The sequence below is a fragment of the Augochlora pura genome, chromosome 5 (genome assembly GCF_028453695.1).
Source record: "Augochlora pura isolate Apur16 chromosome 5, APUR_v2.2.1, whole genome shotgun sequence".
NCBI lineage: Eukaryota > Metazoa > Arthropoda > Insecta > Hymenoptera > Halictidae > Augochlora > Augochlora pura.
Window position 1 is genome coordinate 19,124,067 of NC_135776.1, and position 18,037 is coordinate 19,142,103.

Sequence of the window (18,037 nt, forward strand, 5' to 3'; positions counted from 1 at the left end):
ACACATTGTTGAAAAATTTTCCATATTTTTAATGAACCTTGCCCTTTGAGAACTGCAGAATTTACTTACCTAATTCCATTTGCATGTTGACCTTTTTCTAATTAGAGTGCTGAATTTTATGCAGAAGAAAAATGCATATTTGTAGTACGAAATTTTACCTTACGTTATAAATTCACTGTAGAACGAAGATGAGCTATTAAATACATAAATTACACACCATTTTGTCTTCCCTTATAAGCGTGTATTTGTTGTGTTAAGAGTATGTTTATTTTACTTTACATATTTGTTGCATATTAAACTTGCAATAAGTAAATATCGTATAAAATATATAAAACAGATAACTTGTACATATAAAGAATAAACAAATTAAACGAACTGTAATACCAAAAATCATCTGTTAATTTTGAAGCAAATAATTCAGCTGTATAGAGTCTGCGATATATTAGTTTGTATGTCACGCTGCATTGGTAATACTCGTAATGACATCCTCCTTGCCTTAGACCATATATTGAAACATCCTCCTACCACAAAGAGACACCGAAAACGCTTATTAACAATTCTATCTGCTTCCAGCGCAGCATCTGCAACCTGTATGCACCAGAATAACCAGCTTATAAAGCCAAACTGAATTTTGGTAAAAACATGCTACAGAACCACAAGCCGGTTGGCATCAAATCGTTCGAAGGAGACAGCCGAGTTCATCGCGCGTCATCCACTTTTCCGACCGCGGCGACAATGTCCGGTCAACCGTTATAGATCGAGGGATCAAGTTGGATCGGCGCGTTGACAGACCACCTTCGAGATATCGTGCGGGAAGAGCCGAAGAACAACGCGAAGCGGAAGGAAGAGGATAATATAGAAGCGAAGAGAAAGGGAGGAAGGACGCGCGGGATGTAGAACGCAGGCGCGTTCGAAGGATCGTGCGCAAGCGGAGACCGTATCTGTGATGCTTTGAAGACCTCCGGCGGGAGTCGCGATTCTTCCTTTCAGTTTATCGTCGCCCGCTTTCGAATATTCTCGCTGTCAGGAATCCTAGTTTAATCGCTCGATCTTCATTAAAAAAAACTATCGCGAATGTCGAAATATCGTAGCCAGACGATTATCCTTAAGAAACCGCGGATTTGACACGAGACAGAGAAACGGAATTTATATGCGACGGAAACAAAAGCGAGATCCTTAACGATGGCGTTTCGATGTCTTCAACAAATCGGCAACACGTTCGCGGCATAATGTGCTCGGCAACATTCCTGATATTTGCCGGCGAGTAACAGATCATTCTTACCATCGGGGAGAGTAAATATTTGGTTTGAGTAACGCGCGAATCGTAGCTATAGCTTTGTGATGCTGTTTTAAACCAATCTCTCCGCGGAACGGATACGGTATATAAACGATGTGTGGGTGAACATAACACGTGGAGAGCATTCGGGGCAGCGGTAAATACCTGTTTAGTGGATATTTGCACAAGGTTACCACTTATAAATACCTGAATTTTGAAATTTCCGTCGTTCGCGTTGCTAGTTCCGTCTCGGCTACGGGGAAGTTTTGCACGCCGCGCATTTGGTGCGACATTTCCAGTTCAAATATCGCTGGCACAAAGTAGAGAGAAAGCAAATATAAAATGGTCTTTTTGTAATGCCTCCGACGACGGAGACACACCGTCCACGCCGTGACACATTCATTTTCGTGAAATTTTTTCAAATTTTCTCGCGTCCGTTTACCTGTCGCGACGAATACCGGAAAATTGTTTCGACATTGATGACGCGTGTACCTCTACAGTTTGCATTATTGCTAATGTCCGTTCGCCCTGTTACTGACAGTGACAGCCGTGCACGGTGCATGAAAACGGGCGCGTAAGAGAGAAAAATATGATACGACGGCCGAAAGGGTTGTTCTCTTTTATCGCCGGAAAGTTCATCGCATTCACGCCAATCGCCAACCTGTAGATCGATCCGGTATTATGTCCATTCTATTAACTCAAGCCATCCGTGATTAATTGTAAGTTAATTCAACGGTTCTAACGTGAGAACGCGACTGTCCCTACTTAATCTGTTAATCGATTTTACATTGTGATGCAAATCTGATGCAAAATTGTCCGCTTCGTCGATATATCGTGTACGCGTTGACAATATTTTCGACAGTCGTATGTGGATCGATAACGCGGAACAGTTGATCCACCGTGAGTTATCAATCATCCTGTTGATTCTAAAGCGGATCGAAAATTATTAGCACATTTAATAAGAACGCTACCTGGTAACGATCTAATTTTAATGAAAATATAATATGTAGGTTTTTTTTTTACTTATATTTTACGTCGCATCAATTACATTTGCGGTTATAATATGTAGATTGTTGAGAAGTATTTGGCACGTATTTCTTTTTTATTTGGGACGATCTAGATCTAGTGGTTAAGACCACTCGCACAGTTTAGGGTAAAACAAATTTTAAGATAGCTCAGAAATTAGAAATTTAATTAGGTGAGACAATTTTTACTTTTAAATGTAAGAAATGCTGTATAAGTTTTCAAAGTGTTTTTGCCACTTTAGAATGTCAATGATTTATCATTAGACAATAATGTAGCAAAAGACGTGAATCTTATAATGACGAAAATATTGGCACACCGCTGAATTTATACAGTGTCAGTACATTTAGAAGCCTCGTCCCAAGTAAATAAGTAAATAAAACATCCATCTTACATTCTCAAAATTTTTGAAGAGATCTAAAATTTCATTTAATTTTTGACTTACCGAATGTCTCTTATAAACTGCGTCAACGCGCCAGCTCCGTTGCATTGTTGCACAAACTCGCAAATACCAAGTTTTCCCGTGTATCGCGAACGAAGATTGATTTTCTGATCAACGGATCGATTGTAGCTAGAAAAATGAAGATTCGATTACGGTGATTCCGTCGAAATGTATTTCGCCGTTGATTCCGCCCCCGCGCGTATTTGCAATCGGATTCGTTCGTCGGTGAACGAATAAAAGGAATCGCCGACGGCGCGAGCTTTTTTCGTCCACGACCGAAAACGACGAACGTGACCGGGCCGAACCATTTTCCCCGCCCCGAGTAACAATTACGCGATTGATTAACGGCCGCCCACCACGATTGATTCAAGACAGAACCGGAAGGTGGTGTTTTTCATGCCCGTCGGCGACGAAAGTCGTTTCCGTTTCCTACGACGCGCGTGAGACCGTTCCGGCGAGGGTTCCGCGTTCCTGGCGGAAGGACGTCGATCAGTGCGAACAACACGACGACGATGTCGACAACCACGGCGGAGTACAACGATACGGGCAACGGTACGATACCTGATCTGAACAAGATATTATGGTACATCTACTACAATCTCCACGGCAAACCCAATTATTTGTTGATCATGCTCTACGTACCCGTGATGGTCGTCGCCGTCACGGCCAATGTCCTCGTCATCGCGGTCGTTTTCAAGTACCACTGCATGAGAAGGTATGTACACACACGGTTTTTACGACAGAACGCCGATTTCCATCGGAGATCGAGGAGTTTGCCGCTCTTGACCCTTCTTTTTATTTTTATAATTCCCCGCAGGAATAACTTAGCGTGGAACTGTTAACAATAAATCAACTCACGATTTTATGAACTGTTATTAAAAGCGGTACCAAGGTGTCTTTAAAAGTCGTCTCTGTCTCAGACGTATTAAAATTGTCGGAATAATAGGATACCGAAAATGAATTCTACTGCGGAGAGGAGGAGAGTCCTTTAACACGTTTAAACGAAGTCTTGTGAAGCATTCGTTAAGGTCGTTCATTATGCAGTGACAATTTTAGTACTGCTGTAAGTGGGTGACACAAATGATCCAGAGTGTCTCGCGATTCTTTGGAAGGACAAAAAATTAACATGTTTCTTAGGTTAGAAGGAAAGCAGTCGCTATGGTTTTTGTCCTCCATGGTAATTGGAAAAATAAAAATATTAGAATAGGAAGTGAATGAGAGAGAGAGAAAGAAAGAGAGTAAGCACCCTTTAGTATAAAAGACCTTTCAATTAAATACTGAAAACTATATTATACTAAATGTATAGTAACAAATTTTTTCCAAAACTTAAAAGCACAGTTTTTATTAATTAAATCATGATTTATTAAATAAATCATCAAAGAATATCAGTACGCTATTTTCGATTAAACTCAACAACTCCTTAACTGCCGAATCGCCAATATTAATAGATGATGCAATTATCGCTTCAGATTTAAAAATAACTATATTAACACAGTCAGCGCGCAGAGATTAGGATCCGAGAAATTCTCATTAGCAATGTCATCAATCAAATTACGTTTCATTTTACGAAACTTTTAAATTATTAGATCAATAACTAATTATCCATTTGACTGGTGAAACTGCAGCTCTGTATTTCGCACAATGATTCTAATAATAACAAATCAAAATTCACGGGATATAATTTGTGTATCGATTCCATGTGTTCGGCAACTTTACTCCCGGATCGATTCATATCTTCGTTAAACTATCAGAACAATTAAAAGTAGTTCCATTGTTACGCAGATCGATTCCCACGGACTACCCTACGCGCTTCTGTATTTCTAGACTCTGTACACAGCGCGCGCGATTTCCTCGGAAACGTCCTAGCAAATCAACGCAGGCGCTCGCGCAATTGATAAGGCACGGGATTAACTTGGACGTAATTTAAACTTCAGTCCGCCGACGATGCTGCCGACGATGCTTCAGATCAAGAGAGATTTAGCCGAATTACTGGGGGTAACGAGACGACGTAGAGAGAACCGTATCGAGTGTATAGGCTGTTGATTAGGGAAGCCGGCGCGCCGCCCCTGTCAAGACAGTCGCGGCTCACCATCGGGAATATTGCTTCCGGAACAATAAGATCGTCTCCAATCGAGTTAATTGTAGCTGCGAGCGACACTCTTCACGAGGCCGTTCCAAATTAATCTCGTCGCAAATTGATACGTCACAAAGTCGTTATACGCCTATGCTCGACCATTCTTCGAATTTTCAATGGAGAATCGCCGAGTGCCGACATCCATCGTGGTCCGTCGGATCTCGAAAAGTTAAACGTTAAGGACGCTCTCTCGCGCGGATTTCATCCTCCATTGTCGTCTGTTCGCCGTCCGTCGCGACGGATGCTCGACGCGGCGCGCATTCCTCGCGATTCTTTCGCGCGTTTCCTCGACCCAGTTTCGCGGGGCAGAGGATCGTGCAGAAGACGGGAAGAGGCTCCTTCTCAGAGGAACGTTTAATCAGGCTCGCTCGGATCGCTGATTAACCGTAGATAGGCAAACGCACAATCGAAGATCCTCGGATGGTAATAACACGTGGGCGTGTCACGTGGGGGGGGCACCTCGCAAATTGCAAACGCACGCACGGATCTTCGTGTAAACAAATGGGACCTGCGAATTGGATTCGCGAATAGAAAGTACCAGTTCAAATATAGAAGGGTTACGCGGGACGATATTGTTCGTAAATAAATGAAACCGCCGGTCGATCGCCGAACGCGCGGTTTAGGGAAGCGAATTGAAATAAATGGACGAGTTGCCGCGACGGATTCTATCGCGTTCGCGTGACCATGATCGCCGGCGACAAGGAATCCGCCTCGAACGGTTCCCAGGGATTGAGAAATGCATAGGCGTGCGCGCTTATTTCCGATATGTGCGAACCGTCATGCAAATAAGCGATGCACGGCCGGACGGTGTTGGCCGGCCGCGTCGACGTTTATTTCTGAAGTGGAAATTATTGTTACGCCCCCACTCGCTCGATCCGAGGAAATTTCGGTCACGCTGCCGTGTAATTTTTAAACAAGTCTTGTCGTAAACTGCAACAATGCCTACAATGTACGATTGCAAATTGGACCGGATCCATAGTTTTGACTGTTGGCTGCATTCTGAGAAACCGATAGCCTCTAGCCGTGAATATATAGCCGATAACCATGAATGTTTATCGACTGCATTGCTCCGTCGATGGAGTACACACAGATAGCACACATTTTAAAACGGTATAATTACTTTAATATGGGATTAAATTTTTAAAATCATTTTAAAATTTAGATAATTCAATTTCTTATATTTTGACGAATCTGACTCGCGTGATCAGGATTTTTAGTAAGGTAGGCAACTACAGGTTCACTTATAAAACATTGTTGCAATCAAAAAGCTTTCAATTGTTTGAATTATGAAGGGAATGGTACGGCAAGGGTTTAAAATGTGTGCGATTATTTTTCATCATATATCTCATATTTTTCATCATTGATATTTCATACGATACGAATAAAAAATATTGTGCACCCACGTAGAAAATTGTTGAAACAACAAACAGTAAAAGAAGTTCCAAAAAAGCAACATAAAACGTTTTTGTTCGCAGTATTACGAATTACTTCGTGGTGAACCTGTCTGTAGCAGATCTTCTAGTCACTACGATCTGCATGCCCATGGCTGTCAGTCAAGCAATCTCGATCGACTGGACCCATGGAGAACTCATGTGCAAACTGTCCTCTTATCTTCAGGGTAATTACTTATGAATAGTTCCTTTATTTCTGTGTGCTCGATTATTTTATTTCATTAATAGCTATTTGCGTCACGGTCTTCATTAAATAAATATTATTAATGAAGTATTTCGAAAAATCAATATACTATTAAATATTAATATTTATTAAATATACCATTTTACAAAAAGTAAATGTAATAGTTTATTGATGCATAAATTGTTTGTAGTAAAACCAGTTTCGAGCACAACGGCAGCTCGTGAGCAAACAGCAATCACAGCTCCACCAGTATTTATTAATAAATTGCGGCCATTTATGCAAACCGAGTATTAAAATATTGTACAAAATATATGCAAAGTCGCTGCAATATTTATGCAAAATATGTACGCAGGATACGTGAAATATCGAATCGTGTAGCTACAATTTCTTCTATCCTTGTTGATTCGTATCTTTCGTCGGACACAATTAATTTCTGTCTCGAAAATACACTTTTAAAATGCACTAAAATAAGAATCATATATGCTAAGAATATGGAACCTCCTCCTTGTAAATATGGATATTATTAATATTATTAATATTAGTATTATTAAAACAGACAAGAAACGAAAAGTATCTGGTTGTATTTGTAAAATTATTAAGAACGATGAGATCATATTGTAAATAGTTAGAAATATTGTAGAAATCGGCTGGCGCGTCTGATCATGGTAGGCCAGTTCTACTTTCTCTAAATATTAGAGCACGAAATCGAAACGAATGTTCAATCTGATTCTTTTTTTAAATGTATCCTTATATAAAGAAAATATTATACTTCCTTTTCGATGTATTTCTGCATATAGAATTGTATAAGACATATTACATTTCTTTATTGAAAAATACGCGAAACAAAAGAATAAAAATATCGAACCATCCCCTACATACAAAATGTACTTCTATATCAAAGAGAATTTAAAACTCATGGTTTTTCGACGGGTCGTTATTCATTTAGAATACGATAAAAAGATTAAAAAAGCTCGTACATAATTTAAATTTTAAAGACCTTAACGAAACATGTGAAAATCGAAATTAATTGTGAGAAAGTAGAAATAATAAGAATATATTCTGAGTCCAAATGAACCGAAGCCTCGCGGACTGATTGTTAAGCAGTAGAAAATTCTGCCATCATAAGTTTAAATAATCGAGGTTCCGCCGTATTTCCTATCTCTCTAATTAACTTGCGAGGTTGCATGGGGAAAGTTTGCCGAATGGCACAAGTCCGGTGGAAAAAAAAGTGAAATCTCGTCGAGCAATTTACCCAACAAAGCATTTGCAGGGGTCGCAGTCGCAGCCTCGGTTTTCACCATTACCGCGATGAGCATCGACAGATACCTAGCGATAAGAAGTCCTATAGCGTTCCGACGGGTTTTCAATCGCAAGAGCACCGTCCTCGTTATCGTGGCCCTTTGGCTGGTCGCTTTAATCATCTTTGCTCCGCTCTTGAAGGTGGTTAGTATAAAATCCAACTCCAACGTAATATCGCGACCGAGCGCGCCACGGCGACTTTCTTTTCTGATAGAAGCTCTTAAAACATGCGGCCGCCGTATATAAATATTCCAACGATTCCCCCGGGAGTCAAGAGAGAGGTGGCATTGAATTCATGATAAACTCTATTTACCAGCTAATCTGGATTATATATTTTTCTCGGGGGATAAGAGTCGCGTTTTCATATTTCTCTTGGCGGCAAGCGGTGGATAGGTTGGAATTAAGGTCAAACTGCATCATTCTTCCGAGGAATACCACCTGTCTGATACGCCCGGAATAAATTAGTTTCGCGCGGGGCATCATTGGATCGCGGAAAAGTAAATATTTCGACGATTCGTTCTTCACCGCGAGATTTCGCCGTGGTTTGCTGAAACAGTAAATCGTTCCAATCATTTCTTCTATTTCCTCGAATCGTAACCGACTGTGCGCGTAGTACCACCACAGAATTACAGACAGTTTGGCAAACAAGCTACCCCCATAGTTATCGGCCCATAAGAACGTTCCGTTGTTTTCTCGGTTACGGAAATCGTTTCCGTTTATTAGTCCCGTGCAAATACAGGGTCTGAGCAAAATAGTGCAAACTCTGTAAGTTGTGTGTAGTCTTTATAAAATGAATTATGGAATTGTAAATAGTTCGTACGATACCTGAAAAATATAAAAGTGAATATTACTATTGTAATTGTTTATTATAGAACCACAGATTAAAATTATATCATTTAATACTGTTGATGAGGAAGGTACAAAATGTAGATTCGCTTACAAATGTACTTCCTGTAATTCCAGCGTACTACTTAAAGGATAATAAAACCTTACTTATTTCAAATAATGGAATGTTTCTGTATGTTAAGATAATTTAGAGTCCCATAGCGTTTCCATCATTTTGTCCGACCCTATATTCTCCAAGCCGCTGCGCCTTCTGAAAACAAGATTACGTGTCTATCATTGTAACAACGAACGGTACCGTGGTAATAAAAGAACGAGTTTCGCGATTTTTGCTGAACATCGCACGGAATAATTTCGTTCAGCGACGCGTCACCGCCGTCGCCCATATTCCCGGCTGCAAATGACGGGACAGTAATTCCAGCATTTTATATCCTCGCGAAGCGTGCGGCGGAGATAAGAAAATCTTATCTCGCGGGAAGGAAGTTCGTCGCGAGTACATCTCCTCTCGTAGATTTGTGTTTATCGGAAGCGGATCGACCGGACGAACTTTTTTTCTGCTAGATGACCTTGCAGAGTCCGAAGCTGGATTTACAACTGGACTTACAGCTGGACCTGAAGCTGGACAACATGACTTTCCGGGGATCCTGGGCGATGACGGAAAATTCCTCGGAAAAACCGCCGGCTTTCTACTCATGTAAAGAGGACTTCAGGCCTCTCGGCATTCAGGCGCATCTTTTCGGGGCTGTGTGCTTCGTGTTGGTATACGCGATTCCTGGTAAGCAGAAACATGCCCGATTAAATTAACCCTTTGCATTCGGAGCGATTTTATATCACAAAATGTATTTTATTCATATTTCAATAATTTTCGAAATCTAATCTTTCATAATATAAAAATTATTTTGGAACTTTCTGTAACAATATAGTGGTGCCTCAGAGTCGCCATTCGATCGGAAAGGATTAAACGTCGAAGGGTACAACAACGTTTCTCCTATTAATTTTTAACGCGACAAATTCGACGGAATTTTCTATCGAAAGTTTCCATCAGAAAAATATACCTGAATCGTTTTTCTACACATTTCTAAAGACTCGAAATTGGTAAATTGTTGCTCTTTTACCATTTAGTAACTTCGTGCCGGCATAAAATCGATTGAATCTATAAAATGATCTACGCAAATGGATTTCTATATTCCTTTGACAGTTTCGGATCAACTCGGAACACTTCTCGATTTTGAACGTTGTATTTCGTTATCGACATCGATCAGAAGCACCTCTATACAGATACTAGATTGACCGTTTTGTGCTATTCGATTTTTCTGTTCCACAAAATGTCACTTTCAGCGAACAGTGAACCAACAAACGCGATATATTTTATCCAAATAAAAGTATCCAAAAAATTACTACGTAAATTATATCTTCGAAGGATCGCTTGAAAGTTTAGTAAATTATAGGTTAAAAGTTTAACCAATAGTATACATCCGCCGTCACGATATTTCTGTCTTACAGCAGTTCTACTTGCAACAATAATTGAACTAAAAAAATATTCCCGTAACCTATAAATATTCTTATCCCCAATTCCTATCCTCTATTTCTTGATGGTGCTTTTCGGTTTCGCCACTTGGTTTCCTACAGGTTTCGTCGTGATACTGTCCTATTCCATGATGGGGCGAACGCTGTGCTCCCGGAGGCCGCCGTTCGACTGCGACAGCGTCAGAGGAAATGCTAGCTCACAACAGGTTGGTCCGGTAACGTTAACCTAAACTGTTCGATGATAATCGATCGATCGCATTATTTAATCTCGCGAAATGATTTCGCGTGTTTTACCGAATTGCATTAAGAAGAATCTGCCGGTTTCGGTGTGCAAATCGATCCTCGAACTCTCGGGTTCGTTAAAGCCCATTCACCGGTAATCTGGACAACGTCTAGAAATAGCTAGTATTTGCCTAGGGATCGTCCCTCGTTCAGAGACTTCATAATTTGCCATCGGGAACGGGCTTCTCTTCGACGTTTCTTTCAACTCCGCCCTTCGTGCGCGTGACACTCCGTAGCAGCCTCAGTTTTTCTCGACGACAGTCGACGCCGAAGAAGACTGTCTCAAACTGACATAACCTAACATAACCCTGACACTCGTGGAACATAACCGCCGTTTAGTCAGACAGTAATTAGACGAGCTCCCACGGTCTCGCAGAACGTCCAAGTTCCGTCACATTTGCAACCGCGTGCAACCGCGTTTTGTTCGCAGACGTTCCGGCTTGTACGTGAGAGAAGGCGAATTGCTTGGATATTGCTGCTGCTGGCAGTGCTGTTCGCCTTGTGCTGGCTGCCGTACAACGTTTTAAGGCTCTTGATCGATCTGGGCGCAGTTGGTGAGTGGCTGTGGCCCATTGATGGTACCGCAACAATCGTCACGCGCCTTTTAATTGAAATCCCGTGTACTTACGGAAGCCTGAACACATACAAAAACACTTGCGTACGTAAACGATCGTCACGGACAATAATATAATGTTAGCCTGATGCGTAAGTCCTGTCGCTTGTTTTTTGAGCGCGATTTTATCTCGAGGGTGAACCTTTTCTTACGCATGCTTTGTATGTCGTCTGAAAGTGCTCCACTTTTCAAACACGTCCTGAATCTTTTAACAAAGGAAACGTGGATTAGGTATATTTTTGAGATTTCCCATCGGATGAAAACTAAGAACTATAAATTGTGAAATTGTTTTAATCTATGCTTTTAAAGGAAACTTGCGATTTTAGACAAAATAGCTAAAGACTTCGACAACGGTAATGACTATTCTCTCCCTTTCTTTATTTCCTTTTCGCATACTCACATTCTATCTTTCGGCCATGCAGGACTTGGAGGAGCCGAAGCAATAAACTCAGGTCACTCAAAGCTGCCCGAATGCTCTGTAAACATCCGTCCCGTTCATTCAGTATTTTACGATATTCGCACCCGATCTATTCCGCCTCTCGCATTCGGAGAAACTCCACGCTACAAACTATTTTAATATATTTTAATTCTTGCAAATTAGAAGATGGAATACCAAACATTGTTCGCAGGTGAAAAAAACGCGACTGAGTACGCCCACGCTTACTCCTTGTTCTTGGGCCATGCGAACAGCGCACTGAATCCTGTGGTGTATTGCATCATGACTCGTACTTTCCGGCGCAGCGTAGTTGAAATTCTTGGCTGCGGTACCGACGGGCTCGTTCACCGAAGATCTCGCCGCAGAGTAAGTGTCGGCAGTTCGAGTCCGTGTGTGCGTGTGTGTATGTGCGGATCCTATGCATGTATAATAATTCGAGGAAGGCTCTATTTTCCGACTGAGACGCCACGGAAATCGAAGACAAGGTAAAAACGAAGCCTTCCCAGTTAGCACCGGATGGAGTATTGATGATGCTCGGCAACGTATTCCATCCGGTATCAACTGCCATATCCTTTTCCTTCATTTCGCAGCGACCAATCCATTTTTCACGGGCTAAATGGCATTTACTCGATCTGAAAGTACAATCTCGTTCAAAACTGATAGCCTCCGTATGTAATTCTCGAATTCTCAGTGATTAATTCGTAATTATTAAAACCTGTGAATGACGTATGAACGTTGCATGTTCATGGCAAAATATTAATAATGTGCTTACTCTAACACTATTAGTTTGGTTTAGAAATTTTAAGTCGTAAAGTTCTAGAATTTCTGTTGAAGTTCCCACTCGTAGCTGGTGAAGTAAAGTTCTACGTATCCCAAACAACCATCATTACCCAAAGATATCGCTTTGTCGAATTATTCGAGAGTTCTGTTACATCTAAACAAGGTATCTTTTAACCACGCGTGCCGTCCATCGTTATAAGTTTGTCACGTTAATATATAGTTACATTACGCTTTGAAATAAATATAAGAAACATGGAGTCCATTTTTTATATTTACAATTTGAAATATAAAATTACACGCATGTGAAATTCATGACTAATATTGTTCGCAGAGTTCCATCTGCGTTTCTTTATAAGAAAAAGTAGTAAATCTCCACTAAACGTTCAACGGTCAAAGTAGACTCGTCGAGGAATTTAAAGGATCAAATCGATAAATCATTCGTTCAAACATCTACGCTGCGCGAATACGACCGCAAAACAGATACCGGCGCACGGTATCCAGCGATTGCAAATGACAAGGCACGTTTCGCTAGCTCATGAAAGACAGGAAGATATTAAAAACGACGAAGAGTACGCGGACGTATCTTTTCTCTCTTGGGTTTTCGCCGTTCGGTATCCTCTAAAATATCGGAATTATCAACCGTCTCGTGTTCAATCCGGGGGGTGAGAATTCATGAGATTCTTTGATGTGCCGCGGAATCGTGAATAATATATCTGTCGACGCAACCGACGGCATCGTATTTTGAACAGGCGACGGTCCGGCTACGAGATACTATATTTCAATTTAAAACCGCTTCTATAATTGAAAGTAAGTTTAGATCAGTTTTCATCAGTTCACGTTAATTGGAACTGTTATACCCTCGGACTTTATGCGTTCATAACAAAACTGAGTTGGTGCAATATCAAAGGATAGAACGAGTAAAAGGACGACTATAATCGACTCTGAAATTTGTTGAACTTTATAAAGGACTTAGTTGTCATTTATTCTTCTACCAAAGTTTCCTCTATCCAAAATGGTGTTTAGTACATAGTTCGCACAACTAATGTTTGTAAACATATACGACAACTAAATCCTTCACAAACTTTAAAACCGATATTCTCGAAAACGGAGCTCCGAATAAAAAATGTTATTTTATTCCGACCCACCCTGTACGGCCACTGACTTTTCCAAATATCGCAAACAATTTTCGCAGAAAATACCACAGCGTAGATGTTAATAATAATTAGAAGCCGTCTCCTTAAATGAACCGTGACATATAATGCACAAACGTAGAAATTCTATATCATAACACAAGTTTTTACGGTTAAATATTATAGCGTCTTACAATGTTGTCGCAAAGTGTATGTCGGAACACATATTCCCTTTTAGCGACCAGCCACGGTTTTAGGGTTCGTCAGACTTCCTGAATTTCTCGGCTAGGGTCGTAAACTTGCGTCTTCTTATAGCCAAACCACGCAATGATTACCGCAGGCGATTTTCCGACACGAAGCGATGCAAGTATCACCGTCCTCCGGTCGTATTCTCAGCTGACGACTGACCATTTCCCACTACCTAGTTCACTGATCGATGGATCCTGTAGCGAATGGCTTCGACGACGGTTGCTCCGTTCATCTTTTCCGTAATTATCCACCAATCATAACCAAAAACATATTGTGGCGCGCTAGAAAAATTGGAAGTTTCGAGGAGCGGAAAAAGGGAGGGGAGGCTGTTTCGTCCCGGGCCCGCTAGGGGAATCGTCAGTAAGGCGTTCTAGCGGGCCCTGCCATAGACAGGAATAAGGCTAGGAACGGTTTTACTGTATACATAAATATATAAAATATGTATATACAAATCAGGACGGTTTTAGGTAGTTGCGGGAAAGGAATCCATCCGCTAGCGAATGGAGGACGTAGTCGCCACAATATACATTAACGACCATGTGGACATAAATAAAGAATAAAGGAAATGAGACATTCTGCGAACGTTCTTAGAATTCGCATAACAGAGCCACAGCAGCAATTTACGAACAATTCTCAGGGTTGAGATTATCGCGGTTTCATCAAGCTCCTAATATGAACTCCACGAGTTCGTCCATGAAATTATATCGAGTGCGTGGTAAAAGTTATACAGCCGATTTCACGGTCATAAAATGGTACCAAACGTTGTTCCTATAGTATCCGAGTACCTAAAATAAAGTTGTTGATAACGTTTTAAGAATTGACCAAAAATAACGCTAACATAAATCGTGTAACAATGAGTTTTAAATTATTAAGATAGTATTATTAATTATTAAGTAATACCAAAATGTTTAATTGATTGACGTCATCGAGTTGAAATTTACAATACACCAGGACTACTACTGCATGTACATAATTATAAGATCTCTCCTGAATCAAAAGTTAGAAGAGTGGGTAACATAATGACTTGAATCATTTTCCTCTAAATACATCTTTGCTTTCGAAATTCAGCAGAAGACGACAATAAGTTGAAGGGTTGTTCGACATCCTACACCTGTACTGGTTCTGGCGTACTGTTCCAGGGTGGTCAAGGAACCGCCGTGATGGACGACGTGTGCGCGGGATGCAGCACCGGTGACGGCTCGATGAGGGGATTGCTGCGCAGGCGAAGAATGCTGGCCGGATGCAGATGCGGGCTGCCGATAGGCGGTCATCTCGCGGTTTTGGCTCTGCGACGCACGGCCACGACGAGCAGCGGATACGACAGCTTTTACAGCAGACACAGTACTCACAAGCGCTGCTACATGCTGCGCAGCCTTCGCGAGAGGGCTCAGATCTCAATCGACCAGGTCGCGAACGCGGACAAATGTCAGGAGAACTGTAACGAGAAGAACGACCCCGAGACCAGCCAACCACAAATCAGCACGCTTATCACCATGAACGAACAATGTCTTTAACTCTTAACCAGGACTTATATTTTTTGTCTGCCTACTGACATTTTCTGGCAGCAGCATATAGGCTTTTGCCTTTTCTAGGCAGCTGCTAGTGGAAATTCTATAAGGTGCCTCAAAAGTCGCGATCGGGAAATAATAGGTTCCTGAAGCCATTTGTAGAAACTTTTTCTTTTATAAAAATGTTCTCCGAGGCATCGTTAACCAGTTATTCGCGAAAAGTAATGACCAATGAGAGGTGCGAGTGCCTAGCGGCAGCCGATCTGGTACCTCTCATTGGTCACTGTTTTTCGTTAATAACTCGTTAACCATGCATCAGAGAAAATTTGTATACAGGAAAAAGTTGCTTGAAATGTCCTCAGGTATCCCCAATTTTCGGGCTGTTAGATATTTTTGGGACACCCTATATGGCTCTGCCTGGTTGAGTATCAAATAATGTTGTACATTAACAAAGAATGTCTCAAAGTTGACTGTGACTGTCCTAGCGAAACTTGATTTTGTAACTAATGTGACTAAGAGGCACAGGTGTTAAACGCATCACTACAAGTGGTATCATATTTTCAAATTGCTTACAGATACGATTATTTTCGAACGTCTAATTGTACACCGAATTGTACACTATACATGTCTGCCAAGTTTCGTTATAATCGGTTACTTCGAATAGGATGGTGTCCGTTGTAAGTATAATCGCCCCGCAGTGATCGACGTTCCTTATAGACTTGTTGTGAAATTAGTGTTCTTATGTACGCGAAAATGTTCGATGTAAATACCATGCGAATTAAAGATTCAAGGTAGTTCATTAATACAGCCCAGAATCCCAAGGGTAATCGGAGCGAACGATTTATCTAAGTCTATGGTTTCCCGGGAATCATTACCACCGATGTATCCGCGACGAAGAGTAATGAGATTCGATGGAACGTCTCTTCCGGTTTCTTACTTTATTTGAAGTTCGCAGGGAACAGTGCGTCCAATGTTTCGTTTTAATTAATGCAAAACGGAGTCAAACGATCGGTTTAATTAATTATGTCTGCCAAGGAAAATACATCGTTTTAATTTCAGCATGTAACATTTGAGTTTCGATATCTGAAATATATTTGCAGTCGCTAACGTTTATAAAGATCTTCTAACAGGTCAGTTCGTGATTTATGAAACATGAAGTGCCACACCTTTTTATCTATTATAATATTATACACACTTTTGATGCCATCTCGAAGACTTAAAATTGCTTAACATAACCTGACACAACGGTTTACATTGAATTCCACGTGTTTCGTATAATTAGTAATTTTACTAAAAACTACGACATGAGTATTCTCCTAAATTCTGCACTTTAAGGAGTTGGAACATAATGACTGCAATGTTTGCTCGCGAGACGGAAACAATGGCATACGTAGAGGCAGTTAACAGGGGTTGGAGTGAGTTTACAAACTAAAGTGAAAGACCTAAGTGACATGGAGTGTGACAAAACGCTAGACTATTGTTGAGACAGTGTTTACTATTACTCTCATGCGTTTCCTCTTTCTCTCTCTCTCTCTCTTTCTCTTCTTTTCTCTATCCGTTTCAGTTCCCATTAAAAGAATGCTTAGTATAAAGGTGGAAAGAAAGGCATGTCACATGACACGGCGTAACAGGAACGAGAATGGACATGCGTTTCACAAACATTTGCTCGTGACAAGCAAACATTCTTGCCCGCTGGCTAACGTCGGCAGTATTATTAAACTCAATTAAATGCAAATTGAATTGATCTCTACTAAAATGATCGCAAATTAAATTACTAGGAGTTCTTCGTTTAATGCAAAGTGTACGTGCACGTTATATCGTACGGTTAGCTGCACGGAATAGTAAGGACTAAGTGGAACGACTTATCGTATAAAGACTTATAAATACACGTCTCAATCGTAAAATTTTTACGACGATGTACAGATAGCAAATCTAATACGATAATGCTGAGATACAAATGTAACAAAAGGTAAATATCGACCGAAGATGAAGTATTTATAAGTTTGTACTTTTCTTAAGTTGTTTCATTTGAGAAAAATGTTCATTCGCTTAACCTCTTAGACACGGCTGGATTTTGCGCAAATAAGGTTTTTCATAAGTAAATTACCATTTTTTCTTAATATATATTTTTTGTGTGATATATAAAAATTGCCTTTCATTGAATTCAGAAACGAGAGTTGAAGCGACAGAAATAGACAAAATATTTCTGATTTCAACGACGGCACAGTTTTATTTCATATTCAGGTCCATTTAATACTTTAGTCTCGGAGCTAAAATTGCGAAGAGTTATCGTCTTCTCATGGTTATAATTACCATTCATAGGGGCCACGATTAAAAGTCATTTTCAAACTGTTTCGAACAAAGTTGTAGCATTATAATAACGAATAATGACAGAATTATTTTATGGCAATTGAATCCCATTGAGCATTCCGAATCCAATCTTAAAGATACACCGACTTTCTATTTTCATAGACGGATTTATCCATCATCGTATCGATGCCAATCTCCGCTCCGAGGATTCATTCAACAGCTTTATCTCGAATCGAAACGCTGGTCGAGACTCCCGAAGGATTTCGAATCGGATTTCGATTAATCCCCTGCTTAGCATGCATATCGAACAACGAGAACGCGAACAATTGTCGAGAATGCAGGTCGAGAATAGTTTTCAAGGCATAGCGATACTTTCGCCACGTTGAGAAGCACGAACAACTTCACAAGAACGACGTTTAATGCGTCGATGGCATCCCATATAGGTGATAGATACCAGGTAATACATCATGGCACGAGTATTCGGAACAAATCGTTTCCGACGTGCCTTGGTTGGGAATGGGACTACGATATTTTTATGAAAGCGTTCATA

The 18,037-nt window shown here is 40.7% G+C and overlaps 1 protein-coding gene and 1 long non-coding RNA gene across 5 annotated transcripts; one reads left to right on the top strand and one right to left on the bottom strand.

The window, feature by feature from the left end:
* Positions 1-979: 979 nt before the first annotated feature.
* On the top strand, positions 980-17,886 carry LOC144469722 (RYamide receptor-like). Of its 4 annotated transcripts, none has more exons than XM_078180291.1 (9): positions 980-1,465; positions 3,117-3,456; positions 6,351-6,493; positions 7,781-7,953; positions 9,214-9,427; positions 10,282-10,385; positions 10,892-11,015; positions 11,704-11,876; positions 14,809-17,886. In XM_078180291.1, the coding sequence occupies exons 2-9, from the start codon at positions 3,254-3,256 to the stop codon at positions 15,181-15,183; spliced, it is 1,509 nt and encodes a 502-aa protein (XP_078036417.1). In that variant the 5' UTR covers positions 980-1,465; positions 3,117-3,253; the 3' UTR covers positions 15,184-17,886. The 4 variants fall into 4 exon arrangements, with proteins under 4 accessions (XP_078036417.1, XP_078036418.1, XP_078036419.1 ...); XM_078180292.1 differs by having other exon boundaries at positions 980-1,433; XM_078180293.1 differs by lacking the exon at positions 980-1,465 and adding an exon at positions 1,983-1,995 and having other exon boundaries at positions 3,113-3,456.
* On the bottom strand, positions 10,357-11,887 carry LOC144469723 (uncharacterized). Its single transcript, XR_013494042.1, has 3 exons — positions 11,739-11,887; positions 11,475-11,642; positions 10,357-11,095 (listed from the first exon to the last, which is right to left on the bottom strand). It is a non-coding gene; the product is annotated as an uncharacterized LOC144469723 (long non-coding RNA).
* Positions 17,887-18,037: the final 151 nt, after the last annotated feature.